Here is a 24,067-nt window from a genome sequence, read left to right on the forward strand (position 1 = left end):
CAGATGTAATTAATTTCTTAGTTTGTCCTTCGAAGAGATGTAGGTGTGTAATTGACTCATCCTAAACACTTTTATCCATGTTTTTACTTCCATTTAGGAGATTTGGCAACACTCATAAAGCTGAATTGCTATGATTAGCCTTATATTTTGTATAATAGAGTACACCATTGAGGGCTGTTTGTTCTTGGAAATACAGTGTCGAAGTACCATGGTACTTTTCAAGGTAGTATTTACATCATTTGTGTGGATTTCTACACTAGATGGAATCCGCATTGCCATGCTATGAGCAATTAATAAGTGTATCTTCATGTTCACGGTGTTTCCGAACTAGTTAATATACGGGTTTGACGGCAGTACAGAGCTCTATTTGCCTCCTTCAGGATGTGATCTTTCTAGCCACAAGTTAGAGCTGATGATGCTTCAAGCAGGATTCTGACTCATAAACACTTACAAGCTTTTGTACAGTCTTGGGAATGTGGAAATACATGGCTTGCAGGCACATGAAGAAAGCTGAATCGCTATTGTAGTGCTGCAAGACACCCTAAAGTACATGGACACCCTACTATATAGGTATTTGAGTAAGCTGACTGGCAACCTGTGTCTCGCTAGGGATGCATATCAATACTCAAGTCTATCATTACTGAATTGCCTTCGCTAACAAGTAAGCCATTACCTCCTTTCCACTGAATACACACCAAAAAAAACCTTGATTGTTTTCTGGTAACTTTTTTAGTGCACTCCAGCTCTGTTCCTCTGCCTCCTTCAAGGTTTTTCTAAAGAAAACAAAGAAAAGAAAAAAAAGTTTATTGTCATACTTTCCAAGTTTAGGGCTCTTTCATTTTTATAATATTAACTAGTATCCCATGAATCTTTGTTTTAGGTTAGGCTAATTTAGTTCTCAAAAGTATTTCCCTTTTTCTCCATTTGTATGCATGGGGTAGTTTAAAACACTTCTAAATGAGTTATTTTGGCAATGAGTTGCCTTGGAAAAAGCATTCTCTGAAATGCTTCACTTGAAGACACTTAAACTTACCTGCTAGTGACAGGCTTGGCTTACCAGCACTGGAAGTAATACACATGAAACTTGTTTAATTTAAAGCAATTAGAATTCACATTTTACGAGTTGTGTTTACAGCTGTAGCTCTTCAGCTCTGGCTTTATCTCTGTGCTGAGATGAAGCTTGCACCTTAATATTAATTGTCAGTCATGGCAATCACTGAGTTACGTGAGGCTTCTCCTGTCCTCATTAGCAGTCTCTGCAAGCTTTCCAGCCTGAAGCTTGTACAAATGAACAGATCTACCCCTAGCTTGTCTGTTGGCTGAAGAAATATAACTAGTCAAAACAGAAGAAAAGATGTTTTGTTGTTGTTGTTACTGTATCTTCTCTCTTACTGCAATGCTATTTTGCAGAGTCCCTCAACCTCTACTGTAGACTGAGATGCATGAAGAGCTAGTACATAAACATGAGAGAAGCACTAGAAATCTGTCCAACTTCTTGGTAAAGAAATTTTGATTTATTGTATATTACTGAATGAAAAATCCTTCCAGCTCTCACCATGAAAAATATCTACATAATTCATTGCAGAACTGAAAAATATTAGACATGTTGAAAGGACATTGTAAGTATAATAACTTCATCTTTTTAAAATCAGCTAATGAAGTTCAAGTTGAGCAGTATTGAAAGTCAACTTGATAACTTGCTGATGCGTATAAATAAATCTCACTGACTCACTGGGAAGCTAGTTGTTTTCCAAGCTAGAGGGGAAGGAGAGTTCCAGGCAGAAAATAAAAAATAATGGGGGGAAAAAAAAAAGTAGATGAAGAATAGGATGCAGTTGAACTATTGTCATCTGTTCCAATTCCATTTTGCCATCTATCATTATTATTATAAGTACAGGAATTTGATGGCACATCAAAGCACTTCAGTGACTTCTTTTATATTCCTGATTTATATTCTGGTACCTTTGGTGCAAAGATGCTGTTCTTCCTCACTACTTGGTCTTTCTAGTGCTGTTGCTGCAATGTTATTTTTTCCCCCTTGCTTAATAGGGTACTCATAATGATAAACATTTTTTTTTTTCCCCTGTGCTAAGGCTTTTATCTAACAGTAAGTGGGTTTTTTTCTTCATCCTTGCCATGAGAATAAGACTACCAAGTTATTGTGGGTCTATTAGTTGCACTTTTTCAAAAGAGTCTGAAGAAGCACAGCCTTACACATGACCCAACGTAAGTCTTAACTTTTAACGGTTATAATTGCTGTTTGCAGGCTTAATTGTGATGTGGCTTTTGCAGGTAAATAAGCTGATAGGAGACAAATAGCCAGTCTCTGACTAGACACGTGTTTCCGTTCTACTCACAGCTCTGATCAGCCATTAATTATCTTTCCCTCTCCAAAGTAATTAGGATTGAGCTATGAAGCTCAAAAGTTGAACATAGTATATTAACCCTTGTGCCCTCAAGAGAGGAGACAGGAAGGTATGCCTTTGTGATGCCCTCCTGTGACTGGAGTGACAGAGCAATTGATAGGCTTTTCTGTCAGCTTTAGCTGGTGTTCATAAAAATATTTGCTTTATGGAACAGCTTTTAAGTAATATTCAGGTAGAATTTAGAATAATAAAGTTGAATAAAACACATGACAAAGCAGTGTGACACTTTCCTACTAAAGCTGCTCGTTTTCTTTTTTTCTTATTAATTGCATAGGAAACATCGTGAGTTCCTCAACTGTGAATACTGCTGCCAGGGCAAGAGGTTTTATCAGAAACACCTTTATGTTGCAGTGTGGACCATATGAATGTTAGCATTAGTTTTTGTAGTCATAATCTAGTGTCCAGTGCTTTCTTTGGAGTACAGGACCTCCTCCCTTTGGAGTAGCACTCCAAGGAATCTCCCCAGATCCTGTGGAACAGAATTAACTATTGCATATGAAGTTTTTTTTCCTCTTAAGCTGCTACTTAAATTAAAATTGCCTTTGGATCTCTGAAAGAGGCCCCTGAATGTTCCTTGTGACTTATTTAGTCGACTGAGCACCATTTCTTTTGATTGCTAAGAGCTCCTTCCAGCCCCTGTGATGCCGGAGCTACCCTTGCTGCTGCTGTTACTGGTACTGGTGTGCCCTCTATTGTATCTTCAAACGGGTGCGTATCTAACAAGGTACAATCTCACCTTGTACATCAGTCCTTCTTTCTTTCTAGTGCTTGTTCTGGTGTTTCTGAGATGCTGTGCCTCTCTGTAGAGCTACTGACTGTGACTAATGCCTTCTTTGCTGAAAAAGCTAAGTACCAGTAGCTGGAAAGATTAATTTTATATAACATGCTGACTTGCCACTCTAGAGCCTCCAATGATGAATGTGTCTTACTTGCACCTCTCCCTGTCCTCTCCCTTTTCTTCTGTCTTCTACCAAGTATAGTTTTTACAACACAAACCCAGACAGAGTACATGGTGGTATAAAACGTCCACTTAATCCAGCGCAAGCCATAATCTGTCTTTGCATGCTGGTTACTACCAGTCTTACATGTCTATAAATTAAGTTTTGATTAATAATTAGAAAAAGCTGTAAAAGAATACATGTGAAATAGCAAAAAAAAAAAAAAAAAAAATCCCAAACCCAGAACAACTATGTTTTAGAGCATTGTTTGTTGACTCATCTTGTTCAGATTTTTCACAGATGATAATTTTAGGAAAGGACTGTTACTTCCACTCTAATTCTTAGAGCACTACTGAGAGATTTTGGGGGAGCCTAAAACTTCTGGGGCAGTTTTCATTCAGAATACAAAGTTGAAGATACGCACTTCCAAACATCTTATCTTACTGTACTTATGTTAAGATTATCCTAGTTTAGGAAAATAACATTGAATTACTGTCAGTAAAACAGTAATCCGTCGGACTGCTGCAATACAGATTTAAATGGATACACCATCAGTATTGCTCACAAATCTCTTGCAGTGAACTGAGCAGAGGTTCAGTATCAAATATTTCTGGCTTGCTTGTTGTTTTGTAAATCCAGATGAGATCAAATGCCCCGTCTCTACTGGTACAGTGGGAAATTTAAGTGCAAGTTTCTTTACAGTTTGCTGACTCCACAGTCAAGCAAGTGGAAAATGACTTGTATTTTTTGAGTTTTAGGGCCATCATGAATTTTTTTGTCCTCTCTTGGTTTCTTTGAAAGCGTTTTTTGGCAAAGAACTGTTTTGCAAGGCATCCCTCATGAAGCTGGAAATGTTGGGCTGTACACAAGCTCACCAATTTTGTGGTTACAGTTATAGTACACTCTGATTTGTATCTGTTTACTGTGGGGAAAAGTTAATGTTTGGATTGGAGGATGGCTCTGATCTCCCTTTTTGAGTTAGAGGTGTGAAGGCATTCATATCTGCTTTTCATTAGCAAAAACTGGCGTCTGCATATTCCTCTGTCAGTAAAAGCATGCAGAAGGACCAACTGCCTGTTCTCCAGGTTGTTGGGATGAGTAAGTGTGGGTTAAGAGGCACCAGCTGCAGGGTGACCCTGCCTGGAAGAGGCTGGTGTAACTTCTTTCACGTTGGCTCGGTAGTTGTCGCTGGCAGAGAGGCCTCAAAGGAAGGAATTTCTGCAGTTCCTGTGCAGGCAGATGTTTTACCTTTATGAATCCTTCCTTGTCTGGATGCAAAAGAGCTTTTCGGAGAAGGCTGAGGCGGCTGTGGGGATTCTCTCAGGTTTTCCGTAAGTAAATATTTAGTTTCTAAGAATCTCTGCCCTTTGAATGGTGACCTTTGAGCCATTACTTAAGTAAATGGCATGCTTCTTGGACCTCTTGAAGGAAACTTGACCTATGATGTTAAACTGGCTGTTTGTTCTGATTTTAAAACTGCCTTTGGGATTGTGGAGTAGTTCGTGTTGCAAGCGTGAGCTGGAAAGAAGGAAATTTATCATAAATCAGACTGGTGTCAGTGAGCATCCCTGACTATGGGAGTGCACAAACAGACCAACGCCAGGCTAATTTGGTACGGGGCTTTTTTATGCAGCTCTCATGGCTTGCCAGGCATAAGCAGAAATGGATTGTTATTTAATACCACAAAATGGAAAAAATGTAATTAGCATTAAGTTTACTAGTTATAGATGTATAGTGCATAATATATAACGGTATTTTCCAGAGATTGTATCAGCAGTTGATTTTCCTTGAACTGATAGTATGCCTGCTTCTGCAGCATGGCAATAAAAAAAATCACCCCTTCAAATATACTATTAGCATTGTTGTGCTTTAGGAAGTATCTTTCTGGTGTCAAATCTGTACTTGTGCCTGCGGTAGCACGAGGGTTAGAGCTTGATTTGTATGCAACGTAGTTATGCTAGGGTGGTTGCTGCTGCAGAAAGTAGGCAAGTTGTGTGCGCGTCAGAAAAGTGCAGGAAGCTTGAAGGGCAGAACTGCATACCAGCTGGGGAAGCTATCCCTCTTTTCCAGCACCTACAAGGAAGGAAGTTTATATTGCTTCTAAAATTGTATGCGTCTTCTACCGTTGCAGCATTTAACTGGGTATTTTCTCCATGCAATGTCTAGTAAACCTTTTCTTAGTAAGTTTCTATGTTTTACGGCAAAAATCCACAAACTGTTAGGATGGAGATTAAACCAATTAAGAACTTGGCTAATCTATCAAGGGAATTGGTTTTTAAAAATAAACACAGATAACAAGGGGGGGGAACACAGTGCAATCCCTTCTGTTATCCATTGTCTGTCTTTCCTAATAGGGGGATTTTTCTGTCCCTGGCGCAGCTTTGCTGGGTGCTCAAAGCAAAACCAGCTGGGGAGAGAATGGCAGACTGACCTTGGTGGGTTTGGAGGGATGAGTCCTACCTGGCCCAGAGGGTTCCTCTCCCCCTGTAGTGGTTGGAGGGGCTTAGTGCCCGTTAGGTGCATGAGGAACAGCTGTGTGTGCAACAGCCTGATGAGGAGCAGCTGTGGAAGGGACCCTGGCTCCCCCATGAGTCTGGGGGATGGCAGCGGGCACAGGCTGAGCAGAGCAAAAAGGCTGCAAGAACACTACCATCTTGCCTGGTGTTGTGTTGGTTTTCCCTTTCCTCAGTACAGAGCGTGTGGTGAGTAATGGGTGTTATTTCTGCCTAGAGGGTTTTGGGCGTCTGTTTGAATTAGCCTTCCGAGTTACTTAATGTGTTGTGTTGTAATGATCTGGCATTGTAAGTCCTCTAATCTTTATATGTTGGGAGTGTTGGGCCAGTGCTTGGGGTGTTATGAATGCTCAGTGGCTGGGGGAAGGAAGAAATTCTTTGTAGAGCAAAAAGTACCATTTACCACCAGGACTTTTGCCTGGGGGGAATAATGTTTTGGCTTGCAAGCCTTGTTTTCTCCTCCAGCCTTTCCCCAGACCTCAAAGGGAGTGCATGACGAACTTGAGAACTGTGGCATGGATATTTTCAGTGCCTCTTATCCTTGTTTATAATAACTTCATGAAAAATCTCTAATTCAGGAGAAAACATTTGGAAGCTTTACAACCAGTACTTGATGTCTTGGTAGTTATGTGTGTGCTTAGATCAGAATAAGCCTTTTATATTGGCAGGGCAAGGGACAAAGGATAGCTTTTTCAAGAATGCAAGTGGTTGGTTAAAGTAAGTAAAGGTAATGCCAACCAATTTCTATCTGCTCATTGGATTGTGTGTGATAGTTGGTGGGTATGGTGTTAAAAAAATTTAAAAAAAATTGTCAGAATGTGGATGTGCATCCTATCTGCTAGGGTAAAACAGAGAATTATATCGAACTTGTAATAAAGGAAAGCTGATTGTTACGGCCATGTTGAGTGTGTGAAGGTAGACAGACAGGTCTCTGAGTACATGCTATAAATCCCTAGCCGTGCCCTCTGTATGGGGTAGGCTGTAGGATTGCTTTCTAATGCGTCTGCCCATGGTGCAATTGGTTCTGGGTGGAGTTTTGAGTAAAAAAAGCTGGTGCTTTCTCTTGTAACTTATCTTGGGAGTTGTGCTTCCTAGAGAAAGGAAGGAGTTTAAATGAATATATGTATACTATACACATGGCTAACCAAGTTTTGTTTTTTCTTCTGCTGGGACTTGCTGTGGCTGAAGCCATGTGTTCCCACAGAGGCAAAGGGTCTGTGGCTTACTAACATAATGGCCACTTTTTAATTCTTATTTAGCAACTGGGTGAATATTCTGCTTCTGTTGCTCATGTATAATGGCTTTTTCTAGCATATATCAAGTAACTCTGGCTAAAGAATCTTTTTCGCAGTAAGCCTATGCGTGTGGAAGAGTTGTGGGAGGAAAAACTTAGCCCCTTTCCCTTCTTTCTTCCTTGCATTTGATTAATGTTTCCTGGATGTGTGATGGGAAATATCATCTATAGCTCTTGCAGAAGTGAAAAGTCCTCCACTAATAAACAGATAAACACTCATTGTTTAGTATTTTTTTGTTCCAAACCCCTGAGTATCTGATCCAAAATTATAAATTCCTCCCTCTTGTTTAGAAAGTCAGTTTTATTTTTTGTTTTCAAGCTACCAAATAGGTCAATATTAAAAAATTCTGCAGTCAATTCTTCAACAAAATTGCGTAGGCATGATTATCTGGATTTTCCTAGAGACAGAAGTCTAAACAAATGTTGTGAGCGAATGTTTTGGGTAAGTCTTTATTAAAAATTTTAAATTGCTTTTTTAATGACAAAATGCAAGTCAATTAAATAACCTGAAGGTTTATGTATCTTGTTTTTTCCAATGGGAACAAGATCATGCCAGTCTATGTGGGGCATTAAGAAAGTATATACCATCCAGGCATAACCAGGAGTACAAAGGAACGCAGCTTCTGCAGGAATAAGTATTAGTAGAAATCTAAAAATCCAGGTCTTCCATGAGCTTGCCTTATACTGAACATTAATCTTGTATAGAAAGAGTAAATTAATTTACATACAAATTTAATCATCTTAACAAGAACTGATGAGGAGTCCTCCCTATTGTTAGAGCTAGTAGCAATGTTGCCTGTTTCAGCACTGCCTGGTAAAATTAAGTTTCTTACAAGATATATATGTGTGGGATTTCTTGCAAGTTTCTGATTAAGTAATGCCAACAAAAGCCCAGGGTTTAATAACTGCATGACCCACTGGGATTGAGTTAGCAACAGGTAGTGTTGATAGCTTATTGCAGGTGTACATGCTTGCTCATCTCAGATGATTTAACTTAGGAATGTAGATACTCCCTCTTCAAAATGGGCACATGAAATTGGGTTTCCTTTTTCTTCTTTTTCTGCCAAGCAGAGCATGGAAGCTGTGGATGTTGAGCATGGGACACAGCATTTGAATGATGTTAGGAGATTTTGGTAGCAGTGTGACCACTTGAATGTTAGAGGGAATGAAAACTGAAGTAAAATGTGCAGGCAGATTATTAACAGTTTAAAAGGCACTGGGATAAATCCAAGTATCAGTGGGGTGGTACTGTGGTTTTTAGAAGTTACCATAGGCAGCTGCTTAGCTGAAATTGCATCCAGTTAGGACCTTCAGATGCAGCTGATCTTCTGATAGGCAAAGGAAATTATCAACTAATCACACCTGTTAGGTAAAAAAAAGTAGTATTCATAGGTGGGTGGTGGTTTTGCTTGCAATGTGTAGGTGTCTGAATACAAAAATTTTGGGGTTTTTACATTAGGAATATCTAGAATTGACAATTTTATCATCTTGGAAGGATGTTAAGATATGTTAAATTATACTTACCATGGCTTTGTCAGTGTTCAAGTTGGAAGAAGGTCACATTTTGCATGTTTTCCCTATGAATGTCAATCAGCAGTGAACCTAAATGGTTGGTGAAAATGGCTGGGTAGTTTTGATTGGAGGGGACCTCTGCAGATTGGCAACTTTAACCTACTTGGAGCATGGCTAGATTCAGTGCTGCATCATGTTGCTTAAGGCCTTGTCTGAGTGTGCTCTGAAAAACCTACAAAGATGGAAATTTGACTGCCTCTTTGGGCTTCCTTTTTCTGGTCCTGCACAGCTCACTTGGTAATTTTTCCACCATTTTTTTGTGCCAATGAGGAGTCTGTTAAAACAGTTTGTATCTTGAGATTCTGCTATGGAACCCCCAGCAGAGTCTGGCTCCATCTGGCCTGCAGGTCCTCTTTAGGTAGTAGGAGATGGATTGGATCATGTAGCAGTCTCTTTTCCAAACTGAACAGCCTCTAGCCTCTCTTTATGTGTACCTCTGCCATAGTCTCTTATATATCCAATGCTCTAGACTCCTGACTGTGTGGTGGACCTTCTCCTAGGCTCTTTCCAGTTTCAGATTTCTCTGCTGTACTGTGGATGTGCTCATCTGAACTGTGCTATCCAGGTGTGGCCTCACAAGGCAAATAACCCGCAGGCAGAGGGAAGCAGTTTTGCTGTTGTTAATGCAGCACAATGTGTGGTTATAATCACATTTGGATTTGAACCTCCTGAGCTGCTTGCTTGCCCATTCATCTGACCTACTGCGATGCCCAAGGTGATTGCCTTGCCCTTTAGTGTATCAGACATTCCCCTTATTTGATGTAGTGTTTAAATGTGCTGAGTGAATTCTCTGCCCTCGCCCAGGTCAGTGAGGAAGGTACTAGTGTTGCCCCAATATTATCTGGTTCACGCGTGGACTTAGGACTTCAAACAAAACAAATCTCAATGTACAGCTCTGCTTTTGCTTTCCTGTGTCCTATTTTAATGCCACTGCACAAAAATCTTCAATTGTCTTGAACTGCCTGTGTTCTGGGACTGTATACTTCTATTCAAAAATAATTTAATTTTGGAATTTGGCAATACTGTTCTTTCTATGCTTTAATTAAACTCTTGCCTGGCTAAGGAGGTTCTTCACCACATCCTTTTCACCCCTGCCACATTACTTGTCCTCTACTGCTATCTTTTTGTTCATCTCTTCAGTATTTTACTGTTTTGATCTTCGTGCTTTTGCCTACCAGCATGAAAGTAAAAACCTGAAAGTCTTGTATAGTAAAAGTTTCAGTTCTTAGAAGTATGTTGAGGGGTGTTGAATATGATCATTGATTTAAGTTTCAGTGTCTGTTAATGGCAATGAACTTCTGAGGCTTTTTACATAACATGTAAAAGGCAGAAAGAAAAATCTTTGTTCTCTGTGTGCTGGTCTTAAAAGTTTTTTCCAAGGTGCAACTGTTAATGTGCTTTGAGAATACCTTAAAAAACTGCACCTCGTATTTGAAAGTCCAATAGGGTTTTGACTACATTGGATATATCCTCCTATTTATTGGGAATACTGACCAAAAAATAATTTGGGAGGAGCTAGGTGGGATTTGTTCAAAAAGTGACGTTAATCTCTATTTGTTTGAGGTTAGCAATGACTGATGAATTTTTGAGTAGTAATACAGAATGGGATGTGAATTATTATGGTTAAGATGTGATTTCGTAGGTTTTCATTATTTGCTCGTGAGGGAAATTGCCATAGTGTTTCTGAATGAGGTTGACATGGAGACCAGTCTGTTCATTTCATCATATGCCTCTGATTTTTTTCTGATGAGAGTTTAACTGTATATGAAAACTTCTAAGTCTAATAAAGCATATTTATCATTGAATTGTGTTTTAGAGCTCTGATGCTGTTCACAGGCAGTCAAGTCAGTGAAAGGTATAGCATGAGAAAGTCTCTATTCAGCATGGTGCAGTATTTTGAGACCCACTGAAGTCAACAGGATGATTAATACAACTACTAAGTCAACACTGTTATTAATTCAGTGACTGAATCTTTTAATCCCATTTCCCCATGAATGTAGCCATATGTAGGAGTTCCTGTCAGCTTAAAGCTGAGGATGAGGTGGTGAATGCCTGTGACTCAGGAACTGATGGGTGCAGTGGTCAGAGCTATAATATGTAGTGGTTACTGTATTACCTTACTGTTGTTGCAGAAATGAGCTTACAGCTGAATAACTGCATTCATTTAGAAACTACTCGCTGCATCTTGAGCATGTGCTTTCTTGTCTTGCTGGTGAGCTGACTGGGTATTCGACCAAGTGCAAGCTTTTATTTAAAGTCTTCATTCTTTTGCCAAGCTGTTGGCATAATTTTGCAGGTATTTAGACAGATTTAGGAGAATTGTTATCACCATAATTGTCTTTCTCCGGGTTGTAATACTGCCTTAGATGGCTGTTGAGCTTCTGAATGCTGAATGGAGGTGGTAGTATGTTCCTCCTGAGGGCTGTCAAAACCCCACATTTTTTTCCAATACAGGCAACCAAATGGAAGGAAGTCATCGGGTTTTTCTGAGATAGCAGTGTTTGCTGGGCAGAAAAACATCTTGTGTTACAGCATGGTGGGTCTTAACAATCAAGTTATTCACCTTCCTAATGTTTGACCTGATAGGTGATTTAAAACAAATTGAATGTCCACATTTTTCAAAGAAAAATAATGAAATGGCAGCTAAAACTGGCTTTCCTAGTTTAGCTGTAACTGTGCCTGACTCTTTCCTTCCTATGGCTTTAGTGTGGGCACAGTCGCATACTATGTGGTAAGACTGTTTTGTTAGAAGAATGTCGCACGCATCAGCTAGAGCCGGTTTGGCAAATATATGTTCCTGGGGTGGTTTTTTCCTCTTTTGAAGATATGCAGTATACTGAAGGCTGAGCAGGTGGTAATGAGGGAATTCTTTTATAGCTTTATCACATCTGCTGAAGTCTATAAACAGCAAGAGCAGGAGGACCGGTGCTGAAGGATGAATGTACATTCTTGGCATTATTTGATGTGTATTTATCTGGCAAACTTGTAGAACCTTTGAGTACTGTGATGATTAACTCAATATGCCCTACATACATCCTTCAGTACTGCCTTACAGCAGCCTTTGCCGTTGTGACATCTGTTATGTGCTTATCATGAATGGTTAAAGCACAGGGAGCGTGCTGACATTTTGTTGATAGCCTGAAGTTGTAGGTTGGGCCTGTATTTATACATCAGTTGTGTATTTCGGATAACTATGAGTCTCTTGCTCTGTTCTGTGCCATGCAGCTGAGCAGAAACATGCAAAACCATTCATGCAACCATTTCAGTCTGAAAACATGCAAAATCTGTAGCATGAACCTGCAACCTATTTTTTTTTCTAACCAGTTCAAATGTTAGTGATGGAATTCATGAACAAGCCTTTTGGGTGATATTCTGTCTCTTATGGCTTGTGTCTGTTCCTGTCTTAGATTGCAAGAAATATTCTCAGATATCTGATGGACTTAATGTTTTTGTTTCATATAAGGTAGATTTATTTCTTGAAGGCTAGTGGACTACCATGATTAACAAGTGACTTGGCTGATATTCTGTAGCAGGTCAAGTGCCTGGGTCAGCTTCTATTCAGTGAACTTGTTTTGAATGATTTTTCCAAAAAAACCCAAATAAACATGTTTTAGAGAATTGTCTGTTCTCTACCTTGCTTTTGTGGTAGATTTTGGCAGTAGATGGGACTATGAAAGCATGAGTTCGATTAAAATAAATGTTCTTGATTCCAAACTGCAAGGTGCTGTCCTAATGTTAGACTGGGTTTTGATGTTACAGATGTAAAATAATTTTCTTTTTAGTTAGTCTGGTTTCAGCACAAATAACAAAACATTTGTATTTTAAATGGATAATGCATAGTTTACAAATATAGAAGGTTTTCTTCTTTCTTTCCTTACTGAGGTGTTTCAGGCCAGAATCCCCAATACGGTTGATAGGGTTGGTGGCAGGACAGTGGGATAAGTGCAGGAAAGAAATTTTGACTTTCAGCTGTGATTCTGTTTTGCTTTAATCAGGTCAAAGTAAGCATGGTGCTCAGTTTGACAGTCTGTGCTGAGTGTTTTGGTTTGGTTTTGGTCGTGTGTGTCTGTCCCTGTCCCGTCCCTCCCCCCCCCGCTATGTGAGACCTGTTCAAAATTGAAGCAAAACATGTGATTTTTCAAGTGATACACGTAGTTCACATACCAATGGCTTGAGAGGGAAGTTTTTTAACAGGAAGCAGATGGAGTGGTTTTTGAATAAGTTCATTTAGTTCCTCTAGGCTACCCTAGTTCATTTCCTTCAAGGCTAAACTTGTGAGAACCGGTTCTGTAACTTCATATACAAAGGACCAATTTGGCATTGCTGTGAGATTTTAATGCTAAATGCATACATGAACTTGGCAGCCATGCTCTCGAAAACAGATTCTAAATATCTGTTCTATAGCTGATTGAACTAACCTTGCTTACTGCATACTTCTATTTCAATGCTAAACTTGTCTTCAGATAAACGTGTGGAGGAAGGTGATGGCAAACACTTGTGGTTGTGTGCTCGTTATGACTACATAATTTACAAAGTATATTATTCTTTGGGATGAGAGAACTGGTATTATCTGTAGATCTTGCTAATCTTGGTCATGATGTGAGTTCCTGGAAGGCATTGTCTGGTCTCTTTTTTTTTCTGCCCCTGAAAGCATGTATAAAACTACATGTACTAGAAATTGATTTCTTAGTATTTTTTAATTAGTATCAAGATTAGACATCTATAATAGTAGCAGTGATCACAGGTGTGCCTGGGCATCTCCTTAGGGCTACTGGCTGGGTCAGGATAAGCAGGCAGGATGTATCCTGCCTCATCCCTCTATAGCCCTATTCTTTTGCGAATTTACCAAAAGCAGAGACCTTTATCAATGGGTAGAGAGATTTGTGTGTATGTATATAGTGTGAGGCTGTTTAGACCTGTGTGGGTTTGGTTTTTTTTCCAGGTCGATGTTAGCTCATGGTGCTTCCTCTTGTGTACTTTGAGCAGATGTCAGGATTGTAGGTATTGATGATGTGAGTTGAGAGAAGCTTTTCCATAGGCTCTTGTCTCCAGCTTCTGTTGGTGGTTCTAGCAAGGTCTGTAAAAGCTACAGTAGAGGGGTTCCTGAAATACAAGACAGGATCAAAAATGTACTTTCCTCATGTGCTGGGTTAAGAGTTTTCGTGCAACTGTAGTATACTTGACCATGATTTCTGTTTTTCAGTGCTGCTGTTCATTTTTCTCCCCTACCATTAATATAATCTTTTTGATAAATTCTACTTGTAGAGATGCCCTACTTGGGTGAGGGTCATGACTGCCAGAGCCATCTTGAACTCAGTACCAAGCTTAGTTTGCTGACTGTGACAAGTGAAGCATATGATTCTGGCTCTGTTCAAACAAGTCTGTCTCTCATAAATGCGGAGCCAGATGATGTTGGACATGGGGTTGTACATGGGATATGAATTCTGCAGCTTCATGATTTATCTCGAGACTGAGTGTTATTTTGAGCTTAAAAAAATCACAGACAATCAGGGAGTGAGCAGTGCTATGGAATCCCTGGCTGTAACAGATTTTGACCAGCTAAGCTGATGCTTCCGGGTGGGTTATTCACCTGCTTATTTGTCCCCTGTACCGATGAGACCTGTCCTATCCCAGATCTTTTTGGTTTTCCTCCCTCTTTGATGTCTCTAGTTTTTTGGAAATGGTTAGTGGCAAGATATTATGTCTGAGGATGCTGTGATGGGCAGAGGAGTAGAGGCAAGCTGTTTATCTGCTGGATGTTCCAAGAGGTGTCCTCAAGAAGCAAAGGCAGACCTGCTTGCCAGAGAGCACTTTGAGAGCTGATGCAGCAGCCTGGGAGCAGTGCAGGACTCGTCAGTGCTCTATGGCCGTCTGCAAATTGCTGTCTAATTCAGGTTTAGCAGGATTTTGCAGTAGCCAGAAGAGTTGTGTGGGAGAGGGATTTTTTTGCAGCACCTGTGAAACAGGAAAGCTATTTCAAACACTTGTGCTTTATGCGTTTTCCTAGAACTTCACGTGGACTAAATGGTAAGGCTATGGTTGCCAGCTGGAAAGTGTTTTTCTTCTTTTGATATATAGATTTTATTGGTAGCATGGGGGGGGTGGGGAGAAGGGTGTTACTGTGCTGGAGTGATGGGAAGGCCGAATAGAGGAAGAACAGATGTGCATTGCAATAAAGAGCTGTAGAGGGGTCACACCAAGCTGTTTTACACTCTAATGGGAACAGATGGATCCAGACTTCTCTTCTGAGTAAGGAAGTCATCTCAGAGACAGAAAAGTTGTGCTGACATGATAGTACTATATAGTACACGAACCACAGCTGCGTACACCCCCTCAGTTTTGTTCCTGGATTATTGATGGAGCAGCCTCCTGACTAATTTTTGCCTTTTGCTGTAGATCAGCTGCTATTTGGGTTTCTAAGACAGAAATTTCAGTACTTCTCTTGTCCCTCTCCAGACTTTCTGCAGCGGCTGTAAATAAAAGGCCTGGCACATCCATGAATGTTGCAGATGCTTGCAGCCTTGAGGATCCTGTTGACGTTAACCTTGTGGATCAGCTCCTCTCTCTCCTTCCTCCTCCTCCATTGCTCCTAAAAGCTCCTTAACTGATGTGGTCTTCAGGTTGGGGGGGAGCAAAGGGCAAGTCTTATTCTTAAACATATTTTTGAGAGACAAAATGAAGTCTTTTGCAGCATTAAGTTGCATACATAAAAATATTTTCCTAAAAGACAAGCAGAGAGGCTTTTTCAGATTTTACTACTGAGCGCTGTTGGAGCTCTCCAATTCAAATTTGGTACCCAAGTGTGGAAGTCTGTGCGAAACACCTACGTATTACAGATAATTTTTAAATGCTTAACATCTTTTTCACAGAAAAATCCTGTGGAGAATGGATTTCCTCTGTGAATCCCTGTGGCTATAATCACGCTGTTACTTTTGGCAAAAATGACATAATTTAATCCTGCTTAATGCTTCGTCCCTGAAATAACAGGTGACAAAGGAAATGCAAGTTACTATGTTTTTCATTCTAGCAAGATAGGATATGTCCAAATGTAACTGTTGACAAGTGAAATGAATTATTACATGCCTAGCTCTGGTATTTGGTAGAGCTTAATGTAGTGTTGCACAAAAATGTAATGGAAGTCTGGAACTCCAGCAAAAGATTGTCGGTCTGAATACAGTTTTTTACCTAGTTTTTGACCATTTAATGAGTTGTGTCCTTTTCCCATTAAGTGTTTAAAATCATAATGAAAGTAGATTCTTGGTTTAAAATGAAAGCTGCAGCTTTTTTCTAACCCAGTTTGCGGTCCTTCATTGGCTTTTCAGAAGTCTGTCCCTACTTCCTCTCGCTGTTTTTAGCCCCTTGGTTGGTAGGGGACTGCTATGATGTTGGTTTGTCTTCTACAAGCAAACTGTGGTGACTGTGTCTGCATGTGATGCTACTTTCTTTTGTGATGGTTTGGTCTGTCTTTGCTGCTTAAATATTGTCTTCCCTTAGCCTTCCATTGAAATGGAAGGACCAGGAAATCTTTTTTTTTGAGGAAAGGACCGGGTGAGATGTGTGGATAATCTTGTTTCTTACCAATACCTCAGAGTTGGTGTTATAAACCATGCATTGCTCAAGCAAACTCTTCTGCTCGATAAAATGTCACTCTAGTAAAACTAGACACTTCTGGTGGGCTCCAGCTATACTTACTAGGATGCTGCTACTTCATGGGGAAATTGTGGGGGTGGTCATCTGTAATACTGCAGTGGACCGCTTTTCACTTCTTGCTGGATCAGAAGTGCTCCACTGATGACAGAATGAGTAATATTGCTCTAATATATTCCTGCTAGCTTGTGTTAAGAGCCTGTCAAAACATGCATTGAGATTTCATTTTTCCTCAGCACTCCTTACAGGAACCCTTTGCTGGATAGTTGGGTTACACGATGTCTGGCATGGGAGCTCTGAGCCCTTTGGAACAAGGGGAGTGCTGTTTTATTTCCTATCATGAGGACTGTCTGGGGTGCGCAAGTGACTACAGTACATAACTGTATGGGCACATAGGGTGTTTTCATAGTGCTTGTGCTTTTCTGTTCTCCAGCCAGTTTTCTCCTTAGAGGTTTGGGAAGCAGAACTGGAATGCAATAAATACACCACATAGTGTTTTCCTCATAAAGCTGCAGAGAAATAGAAATATTAGGGAGGCTGTCTAGAGTTTGTTGCTAAAAGCATCGTTCCCCTTAACACTGCGTAGTGTATGTATGCTGGTTCTTAGCCATGTAAAGGTACAGGGACGACCCATCTTGCCTGTTATGGATATGAGGCTTTAGGGGAAAGGAAAAATTAGGTGCAGTTGTATGTGCTGACTGGCTTTAATAGGTGAAGAGTTCAAGCTCTCTGTCAAACTGTCGAAGAACTGTGTAGCCTGGTTAACTTTGCGATAAGCATTCCCGTTGATGTAGCGCTCTGTTCACACTAATGTCACTTCTTAGAAATGACGCCTCTTTATTTTGCTTCCATTATAAATACTCAGGAAACTTGTGTGCTGCAATCCATGTATCTGGAGGCTGGTGTCCCGCTTCTGAAGAATAGCAGAGACCCCTTATCTTGGTCACTCCTTGCTGATCTCCCAGGCACTGGCTGCATCCCTGTCTGGGAGCTCGTTGGGCACAGAGCTTGTTCTTGCAAAAACTGTGTGTGTCTAGGTAAAAACAAAAGCTCTGCCAAAATCCCCTGGTATCTCTGGTATGAAGCTTGAAAGTTAGCGATCCCAAAGCCTCCCTGAATTCTTCGGTTCTGTCTTTCATTCATTCAACACGGTCTTAGTGATTTATGTTACAATTAACACTCTGTATAAAATGTTTTGCGTGGTTTGAATCCTTATAAGGATCTTGCTGTCAAAACGGCAGCAATCTTTAAAGGCCTTTTTCTGAAGGAGAGCTTCCATAAGAATGCTTTTGGGACTATGCAAGTTGGTTATTTTTGAAATACTGGCACGAGAGCTATTTGCTCTGAATTCCTCTTTCCCCTTTATAGAGAGGCCATAACTAGTTCTGATTCTAAAAAAAAAAACCAACCCCAAAACAACCTCCCCCTCAAATTACTCATTAGAAACAGCTTGGAAAAACAATGACATCTCTAAATATATTGGACAGGAAACCTTATTTGAGACTCCTCATCTTGAAAAGAAAAATGGTTAGTGTCAGACTTTGCTTTGAAATTTGCCCCTGGTTAAATAGTGTTGGCCAGAAGCTAAAATGCCACCTATAGATGTGTATGGGGGAAGAGTTTATGTAATTATAGCATTTTTTTGTATATGTCCCAATGACCAATTATCCAGTTTTTCCTTCTGTTTGAGTATTAGGATGAAAAGTTAAACACTTCCAACTGAAACTGGCGCAGCTGGGCTGTGTTACTGCAGACCAGTGACTAGGCAGCTGCTTTGTTGTGAGTGATGATACAAGCTCTCATTCTTGTCTGCTGGGCTCTGAAACAAATGGGAGGGTATGGATTGCACCATCTCAACATTTGAAAATAGTGAATGACCTTTCATGTAGTGCAAGGCAGAAGAAATGCCGCTGTTGGCTGCTCTAGAGTAGCTGCCTGCATGGTAAATCTGTAGGGTCCCACGGCCCCAGAAATAATATAAATATGTGGCCTAACGGGACGTCACTGTCATTGGCCATATCAGGTCTAGCAGTTGAGTCAAGTGTAGTAGTTGGGATAATCCTTGTTAAAAAAAAAATCTCTTCTAAACACCTTGATGCATTTATTAGAAGTGTAAGTCTTTTCTACTGCAGTGTAACAACATTTTTGTAAAAGCAGTTGGGTGTAGATTCAATTGAGCTTCACTGCGCAGTTAAGAATGGGGTGCTTTGGGTTTTTAACTTAGTGTGATGGAAAAGGACTTAACTGCAAGGTTCAAGCAGAAAACTTGAACTTCACTCACAGACTTAACTGCAAGGTTCAAGCAAATAACTTATTTGAACTTCACTTACAGACTTAACACGCCACTATTGCAGGTTTTACAGATACAGTGGAGGAATGCACTATTGCAATTTCTTAAGGCAAGAGTAGTACATTATTACAACCACAAACAATTCACAGACAACCACAAATGCATTTACAAACTTAAAGCATAAACAATACTCACTTACCCCTCCAGGTAAGGGCTCTCCAATCCCAGGGAAGTTACCTTGATCGGCGTCCTGATCAAGGGGAGGGAACGGTTTCCTTTGCAAGCCAACTGCATAGTTAAAGTGACTCCCCCCATTTCCAACCTGAATCTTAGAGTTTTTATGCCCTGACTTGTGGAATGGTGTGTATGACTATGAGTGGATTATGATATAGGCCTAAATGGATTATGTATATCTGAGTGGAGTTTCCCCTTATCTTTCCTTCATTGGTCTGTGATTGTTTGAATACACAAGGTTGTCATTTGAAACAGAAGCTGAAACCCTCCAGGTTTTGGTTTTATTTTTACCTTGCTTCCTCAGCAACTGGATAGTGGTTGGATTGAGACTCAGGGCATACTATCTGTTAAGGGATTTCAAGGCTCAGTTCAGGTTTTGGTTCTTTGAATGGTGCAGCCACTGCCCTGTTTACTTCAGGGTTTATCAGACAACCCAGGGCTAAGCGGTCTACACAGCTCCCCATTAGCTGTCTCTGCAGAGAGACAGGACCTCAAGGCAACCCAAGGCTGGGTCACTTTTGTAACCCCCCACGAGTCGCCTGTGTGCACTAGACATGGTGAAACTCGTTTGTGAACCATGAGCCGGACAATCCACACACTTAGTTGTACTGCTTTTGGGAGATAAAAGCTGCGGTCACCATCCACTTTTCATATCCTCAGATAAGGACAAACGCTCTTCCTTTCAGAGTCTGCTAGATGTGTTTTGAGCTGTTACACTCAGTGTTAATGCTGGAGCAAACCAGCAAAATAGCTTCAGGGGTCTCTGAGGTCCCTTCGAGCCTGGGCTGTGCTGTGGTTCTTGCCCTACTAAGTCCTTGGTGGCTTGCCTGGCCCAGCTGTAGTTGGTGCATTGCAAAATTGTTTGTACAGAAGAGAACGTCATGTTGGTCATCGTGGTCCCAGATCATCCCACCAACTTATATTTTTCCAGGCAGTTGGGATTTGAAAACTAACAGAGTTGAGACAAAGGGAGAACAGGCTTACCCTATTAAAATGGACTGTTCAGCTGCTGTCGTAGCTTCTGAGATGTAGCCAGTTGGTGCCAAATAATTATATGCTCTCAGCTGGAAAGAAGCTGCTTCACTCCCTCTAGCAGAATATAAAATTAATTTCCTGTGATCGTCTGCTCAGCCCTACTTGAATATCCTGTTTGGGAGTTTTTTGAACTGTCAAAAGGTTGAAGTCAAGGCCAGTGACGAGCTCCTCTGCTTTGTGAGCAACTTGAGTGGAGAATTTTCTGGCCAAGTCGTGGTGGCACTCTGCAATTCTGGTGCTCACCAGGCCAGGCTCTGCAAAAAGGACTTGTGGGGGTCTCTTGTGCCCTGGATTTCTGCTGGTTCATCTCCTGTTCCCCTGCTAGACCTGAGCTGGCCATTGAGCTCTTAACCCCATCCTTTGGTGCAAGACCAGTAGCACTTCTCCATGCATGTGACAAACTCCAATACCTAATGGTGTCCCACAGGCAAGGAAGTTAAGTTTAAAAATAACAAATATCTACACACTTACCTGTGTGGGGGTTTTTGTTTTGTTTTTCTTTTCTCTCCAGTGTCTGGCAAGTGTTTTGCCAAGTTCAACTTTGCAGAAGGCACCAGCTTGGGCTGTAGGATAGAAATGTTACTAACTGGAGTTGTTGCTAGTGGTATCTCTGCTTCAGCGCGCACCTGATGGCCGTATCTGAAACGGGGATCGAAGTGCTTGTTTGTTTAAAGACTGCATTTGTATTTCTGGCAAAAGCAGCCCTTTTATTGAAGGGAGGCTGGTGTTGCAGGCAATTACTGATTGCAATGGCCCACTAGTTTTAAACCAATGTAAACTCTGTCTGCTGTAGTGAAGAATCTTCACAGTGTTGCCAACCACAAGCCCTAACCCCACTCCAACAGAATTAGCCTTAAAACAGCAATGTGAGGGCCTTGTCTCTTGTAATCCCCTGCACTCAGAAAAACACAGTGCATGTCCCAGAACTGTAAATATTAGACCACTGGTGTAAATGGATGGAGCTGCCAAAATAAATGCACTGCAGGAAGAGATCTAGTGAGATGGTAAATATTAGTGCTTTGGGCACCTAAAGGTGCAATGCATTAGGTAATTGGGAAGTGAACTACACCTACTTAAAGACAAGTACCCTCACCTTATCTTAATTGGGTATATTACTCCCCCCCCCACCCCACCCCCCTTCACTGTGAGATGACTTGTCTGTGAGGATGGTAGTGTGGAAGGTATCTGGATATCATTAGGAGCTCTTATGTATCTAATCTTCCTTGCTTTGGAGTAATTAATTTCCCTTTCTTTTGAGGTAACAGTGAAGTAGAAGAGAAGACAGGCAGTGGGAGACCTGAGGCTTGATAAAATAGCAGTGTACACGTATTCAGTGTTGTCTTTCTGTGTTTGAGCTTGAAATCTTTTTCAAGTTGTTGTGCACTCTTTCTTCCCATTGTAGCCGGAGGGCTGCAGCATTTGGAAGTGAATGCAGTGCCTCTTCCACAAAGCCTCGGGAACACTTGAGTGATTAAGAAAACAAATGTTAGAAGACCTACCAAAACCCACTCTCGCTTTCCCTTGGGACAAATTCACCTTAACATCAACTCGTGGTGAAGGGAATTCTTTTTTCTGAGCAGATAACCATGGTGACAAAGGTACTTGCAAGTTTCCAGCCTTCATTTCAAAATAGCAAGCTTGTATGTATATACAGACACACGCACACACAGTGGGTGTTCTGAATGGTAATTTGCCTGGGATTTGGGGTGCTTCTTGTAAAACATTAATGTCTACCCCCCCCCCCCCCAAAAAGAGTAAGAAAAAACCTGTTGATTAAAAGGTATCCGATAGCAGAAATAATGTTATTAATGGTTCAGATATATCCAAAGGGTTTCAAAAATCCTGTTTTCTCCTCTTTGCTGAGAGGAAGGCTTTTTCCTCTCTAGGGGAGCCTGGAGCACTGTCCCTGTGTATCTTGGGCTTTCCATTTCAGTAGTGTGTATGTAACTGTCCCTGTGCTTATGTAGGCATGACTAATCTTGCAACTTGAGCTTCTGTCTCCTGGAGGAAAAACCTCCTGAAGAAGAGATTCAATTCAGTTCTGCAGCATCCAGTTCCTATTGTGTATAGCAAGGAGTTTTTCATGTCTTATGGCAGCTGATCATCTAAGTACTTGTCTCTAATGAGCTGCTTGGTGAAAGGTAACTTTGAAATAATTTTGAGTGAGGATTAAACTGTGGTGTCTGAACAGGAATTTAAGCCTCTGGAATTTTCAGTGTTACTAAGCCTGATGTAATTCTTCAATTAAGGTGCTCTAAACCAAAATGGCCCTAAATTGGTTAACTTTCTTGCTCGTGTCCCCATGTAGAAAACCCTTGGGTTAATTTTTTTTTTCCCAGTCATCCTAATCTGACTGTCAGGGGTTTTACCAGCTGGAATATACTTGCAATGAGTTGTGGAGCTAAATGCTGACTTACTCTGCAATCTTGGATACTGAGGTTTTTATAGAGGCACTGCATTGTGTGTTAGAAGCTTGATTGGTGGCTGAGCTTTGAATCAAGAAGACATTTGCATATAACTTTTCTTGTTATGGGGACACTCTTGCCAGGTACTGTGAATAGCCTGAAATGACATACATGCTTTAGGTAGTACTCCAGAACATCTCCTAACTGGTAAACCATGCCTTAGTAAGCCACACCCCTCTGGCTCTTAAGCAAATTACATCCTCCTATCTTTGAGCCCTTTATCCCTTTGCATGTTAGCATGCAAGGGAGGGAGATGGGGAGCTAGTGAGGCTTTATACTCAAGGAATTTGAATGTCTAGTCTTCAGTGACTTTTAGCACTGCCTATTTCTAAAGAGACTTTATTGGAAAAAAAGTCTAACTTGATCCAGTCATTTCTGTTGTTGCTTAGGCTTTTAATGAAGCAGCAAACTGTTGCTGAGCCTGTCCCATCCTAACTAGGATGGATGCTTATGACTGTGGCGAAACAGAGCAGTGGAACCAGTGGGGTGGCTTTTGAGAAGCACTGTGCTGGAGCAAGGTGCTTACAGGGCAACAAACAAATAATATTTAGCCACGATATCACCCTGCTGCTTTCTTTCCTTTTGGTTCTCACTTTCTATGTTTCCTGGGTTAAAGATATGTTAACAACAACTTCCACTTCATTTCTTCACAAGGAGTTTCTCCTGGGCTGGTGTTTAAGTCCTTTGAAGTGGTTTATTCCATGCAAATTACTATAGAAGTTGTTGATATATGCATGTGCTCAGGTAGGAGGATAGGAGCCAAAGCCAGTTTCGGCTCATAATAATAGTTACTTGAAAAATCCTGTAGTGCTATTTATATGAGAATACTTTGGCAAGTGGAAAACACTCATGTTAGTAACTACACAGAGCAAAATGTACAGTTAATCTTCAATATGCACACTCAGTAACTCTCAAACCTTTTAATCTGTTTACTTCACCATAGCAGCAGGAACAGAAACCTCTCAATTGTTTGAGCTGTGCTAGTGTGCCTTAGTTTTAGTAGCAATCTTTATTTCTCTGTAGCTGTGCCAAATAATAACTACTGCATTGAAGTAAATCTTGGTCTCTTCAGTCTCTATACTGCGACAGGAGTTGTCTTTGCTATATTGAAAATGGGGGTTAGTCATCCTCAAGGATTGAGACTGGTTTGTTTAGCTCTTGTATGATCTCTGCATAAGGAAAAACTTGCCAAGGAACGGTTTTTGCAGCAGGTGAATAAGTAGGGTGAAATTAAGAAACCTGCTAGCCAGATGCTATGATGAGTGCCTCTGAGGAACTGTCCATCCCTTAAGTGTTGGATTTCTGGAGAATGGTTGCAGTTTTGGGAAGAGGCTGCTGTGGGTGACAGGTGCTCTTTTTTCAGTCCCCATCACTGATGTCCTTGTCCCTCAGTGATGATTTTCCCACTCATTTTCCCTGACCTGTGTTTCTATAGCCTTTGTGTTGGATGCGATAATAGTAATGCTTTTCTCCCCCTCTCCTTCCAGGTCATCACTACTTCTCTGATATGATGCCTTCTAGTTTCTGTTGACACTGTAACCTAGTCTAATCTTACTGAAAAATCTTAATGTTGCTGTGCTTCCACCTTTCTAAAGAGAATGGAAACATCCGTACAACCTGATGACTGCCAGGTCATTTGATAGTGTGCTGGTA

The 24,067-nt window shown here is 40.8% G+C and overlaps 1 protein-coding gene across 2 annotated transcripts in view; it reads left to right on the plus strand.

Annotated features, from left to right (window-relative positions):
- MCU (mitochondrial calcium uniporter) overlaps positions 1-24,067 on the plus strand; it is a 93,672-nt gene that overhangs the window by 12,175 nt on the left and 57,430 nt on the right. The window contains exon 1 of one of the 2 annotated variants that reach the window (XM_069795864.1): positions 24,020-24,064. The exons of the other annotated variant lie outside the window; for it this stretch is intronic. Coding sequence (XP_069651965.1) covers positions 24,035-24,064 — 30 coding nt within the window. The 5' untranslated portion in view covers positions 24,020-24,034. Of the gene's footprint in view, positions 1-24,019; positions 24,065-24,067 lie in introns of those variants that run through there. 2 annotated transcript variants of the gene reach the window in all.

The sequence above is a fragment of the Haliaeetus albicilla genome, chromosome 11, assembly GCF_947461875.1.
Source record: "Haliaeetus albicilla chromosome 11, bHalAlb1.1, whole genome shotgun sequence".
NCBI lineage: Eukaryota > Metazoa > Chordata > Aves > Accipitriformes > Accipitridae > Haliaeetus > Haliaeetus albicilla.